General features: G+C 54.5%; 1 protein-coding gene across 2 annotated transcripts in view; it reads left to right on the forward strand.

Annotated features, from left to right (window-relative positions):
* LOC113959856 (NF-kappa-B inhibitor delta-like) overlaps positions 1–2,399 on the forward strand; it is a 5,896-nt gene extending 3,497 nt beyond the window's left edge. The window contains exons 7-8 of one of the 2 annotated variants that reach the window (XM_027669134.1): positions 193–357; positions 2,013–2,399. In XM_027669134.1, coding sequence (XP_027524935.1) covers positions 193–357; positions 2,013–2,075 — 228 coding nt within the window. In that variant the 3' untranslated portion in view covers positions 2,076–2,399. Of the gene's footprint in view, positions 1–192; positions 1,330–2,012 lie in introns of those variants that run through there. The other variant, XM_027669133.1, reaches the window with a different exon arrangement.
* Positions 2,400–3,397: the final 998 nt, after the last annotated feature.

Genomic DNA, 3,397 nt, shown 5'->3' on the forward strand with positions numbered 1-3,397 from the left:
GGGGGGGGGGGGTAGAGGGGACTTTAGCGGGGTTTTGGGGGGTTCAGGGGGATCAAAAGGGCCGGGGGGGCTTTGGGGTATCTCTGGAGGGGCTGGGGTGGCTGGAGGTGTCAGATCTTGAGGATCTCTGAGGTACCTCTCAGGGGGCTGGAGGGTGATTTGGAGGTGCCCTGAGCCTCTTACGTCCCCCAGGCCCATGGGAACACCCCCCTGCACATGGCAGCAGCACTGCCCGGAACCGCCAGCCAGGAGCCCCTCGTGCGGCTGCTCCTGGCCTGGGGGGCTGACCCCAGTGCCCGAAACCTGGAGCATGACCTGCCTCAGGGGCTGCTGCCCCCTGGGCCCCCCGGAGACCAGGTGGGACCCCTGCACCCCTACCCCCACCCCCAGCACCCCCCTAGCACCCTGCTGCGTCCAAAAACCTCCTGCTGGTGGGGAGGAAATACCCCAAATCACTCCTGGAACACCAAAATCCCACTGTTTTATCCCAAATCCCTCTGTTTTACCCCAAATCCTGCTTTTGTACCCCAAATCCCATTGCTTTACCCCGCATTGGTCACAGCCAGCATAGCTTCATGAGGGGAAAGTCCTGCTTGTTGAACCTCATTTCCTTCTATGACAGGATAACCCACTTGGTTGATCTAGGAAAGACAGGAGATGTAATCCTTTTGGATTTCAGTAAAGCTTATGACACAGTCTCTCCCAGGATCCTTCTGGACAAACTGTCCAGCCCACAGCTGGATAAACACATTATGTGGTGGGGGAGCCATTGGTTCAAGAGTCGGGGACAGAAGGTGACAGTGACTGGAGTGACATCAGATTGTGACCTGTCACTAGTGGGGTTCCACAGGGCTCCATCCTGGGCCCTGTACTCTTCAACATCATCATCATCTATGACTTGGATGCAGAACTGGAAGGGACACTACTTAAGTTTGCTGATAACATTGAACTGGAGGAGCTGTCGAGTCACTCGAAGGCAGGGAGGCCCTGCAGAGACATCTCAACAAATCTGAGAGTTGGGCAATCACCAACTGAGTGAAGTTTAACAAGGGCAAGTGCCGGATTCTGCACCTGAGGCAGGGCAACCCTGGCTTTGTGTATAGACTGGGGAATGAGAGGCTTGAGAGCAGCTGCGGGAAGGGACCTGGGGGTCCTGGTCGATGGCCAGTTGACCCTGAGTCAGCAGTGCCCTGGCAGCCAGGAGGGCCAACCTGGGAAGCATCAGGCAAAGCATCACCAGCCAGTCAAGGGAGGGGATTGTCCGGCTCTACTCTGTACTGAGGAGGCCTCACCTCGAGTCCTGGGGACAGTTTTGGGCATCAAAATATAGAGAAGACACTGAGGTAAGGAGAACATCCAAACGAGGCCACAGGGATGAGGAAGGGTCCAGAGGGGAAGCTTTATGAGGAGCAGCTGAGGGCACTTGCTTTGTTCAGTCTGAGGTCAGACCTCACTGGGTTGTTCAACATCCTCATGAGGGCAGGTACTAACCTCTTCACTCTTGTGACCAGTGACAGGACCCAAGGGAATGGCTGGAGCTGTGCCAGGGGAGGTTTAGGCTGGGTATCGGGAAAAAGTTCTTCCCCCAGAGGTTGGCTGGGGCTCCCCAGGGCAGCAGTCACGGCCCCAAGGCTGACAGAATGCAAGCAGTGTTTGGACAATGCTCTCAGGGACATGGTGGGATTGTTGGGGTCTCTCCTCTTGAACATGGCCAGGAATTGGACTAGATGATCCTTGTTGGTCCCTTCCAACTTAGCATATTCTATGATAGCCTGCTGCTTTATCCCAAAATCCTGCCACTTGCCTCAAAATCCTGCTTTTTTACCCCAAATCCTGCTCTTTTACCCCCTAAATCCCACTGCTTTACCCTCAAATCCTGCTGATTTACCCTCCCCATTTTCACAATCCCTGAAACCGTGGAGTCCTGCCTGAGGACATTCAGGTGACACCCCTGTATTTTGGTGTCAAACCCTGGGATTTGGGGATCTTGCTGACCCCTCCCTCCCCCACAGCTCCGCCTCCTCCTGAGGAGCCGCCGCGGGTCCCGCCGGTCCCCCCCCCCGATGACCGAGTGATGTCATAGGGGTGAGATCTCCTGAGTATGGGGGTGGCACACCTCCATATGGGGGGATTCCCCACCATATCCGTTTTTCCTGATTTCAATGAAATTACCCACAAATTTCTGTGAAATGAGTTTGAACCACATTGGTTTGGGGAAGGGAGGAGTGGAAGAAGGGGGGATCCAGGCCCCCTTTCCCCCCAGTACTCTCCTCCCTCCCCAGCCTCGTTAATGGAGGTTGCTAATGAGGTGGAGGTCCCCCCCAAATTGGGGCATTTGGGGTGGAGAACCTCAAAACTGAGGAATTCTGGAATTAAATAAATATATTGTTAAAATCTGAGTCCAGTTTTTCCCAGTCCCCTCAGACCCTCCCAGTGCATCCCAGTCCTTCCTCAGTGCATCAGAAGGGGGGAAAAGGGCTTTGAATTGAGGGACAAACCTTCTTTTCCGTTATTTGAGGGATTTAAATCGAGGAAACCCCCTTCTTTGGCACCATTTTAAGGCCTTAAATCGAGGGGGAAAACGGCAGGAAACGCGAGAGTACAAGGGCAGAAAATCCGAGAAGAAAAGGGCAGTAACCATAAGCCCCCCAAATCCTGAAGGTCGCCCCCAGACCTGGGGGGGGGGGGGCGAGGGGGGCGCTGGAGAAGCTGCAGAGGGGACACACCCCTTAGAACCATCAAACCCCTCCCAGCACCCCCAAAACCATCCCAGCTCCTCCAACCCACCCTCAAACCTTCCCAGCAGCACCCAACACCATTTTAGCCACCTCTAGCCCCACTTTAGCCCACTTCAACCCCACCCAGCACCACTTAAAGCCCAATTAGTGCCCCTAAGTCCCTCACAGGAGGGCGCCCGGGGTGCCATCAATTGCTTCCTGCAGGAGACGGGCTGCAGCGATCATGAATATGCACTGGGCGGAGTCAATGCGCTAATTGGTCCGCATCACTGGCTCCGCCTACTGGGCGGAGTCAGCGCTGATTGGTCCACACAGTAACTGCATGCTATGCACAAACCCTGTTCCCTTACCCTAACCTTAAAAAAGAGACTGCAAGATATGCGCAAACCCTGTTCCCTAACCCTAACCTTAAAAAAGAGACTGCAAGCTGTGCGCAAACCCTGTTCCCTTACCCTAACCTAAAAAAAAAGAGTTTTAGGTTTAGGGTTAGGGTTAGGAAGGGTTATGGTTTGGTTTAGGGTTAGGGTTAGGGTTATGGTCTAGAATTTGGCAGAGTGTGTCTCGAAGCGCGATTTAAGAATCGCGGTTTAGGCCATTCCAGACACGCAGCGGTGCCCAATAAGCCCCTCTTGGGCTATAAGCCCAATTCACTGCCCACC

Source organism: Corapipo altera, unplaced genomic scaffold (genome assembly GCF_003945725.1).
Source record: "Corapipo altera isolate COAL_440 unplaced genomic scaffold, ASM394572v1 297b, whole genome shotgun sequence".
NCBI lineage: Eukaryota > Metazoa > Chordata > Aves > Passeriformes > Pipridae > Corapipo > Corapipo altera.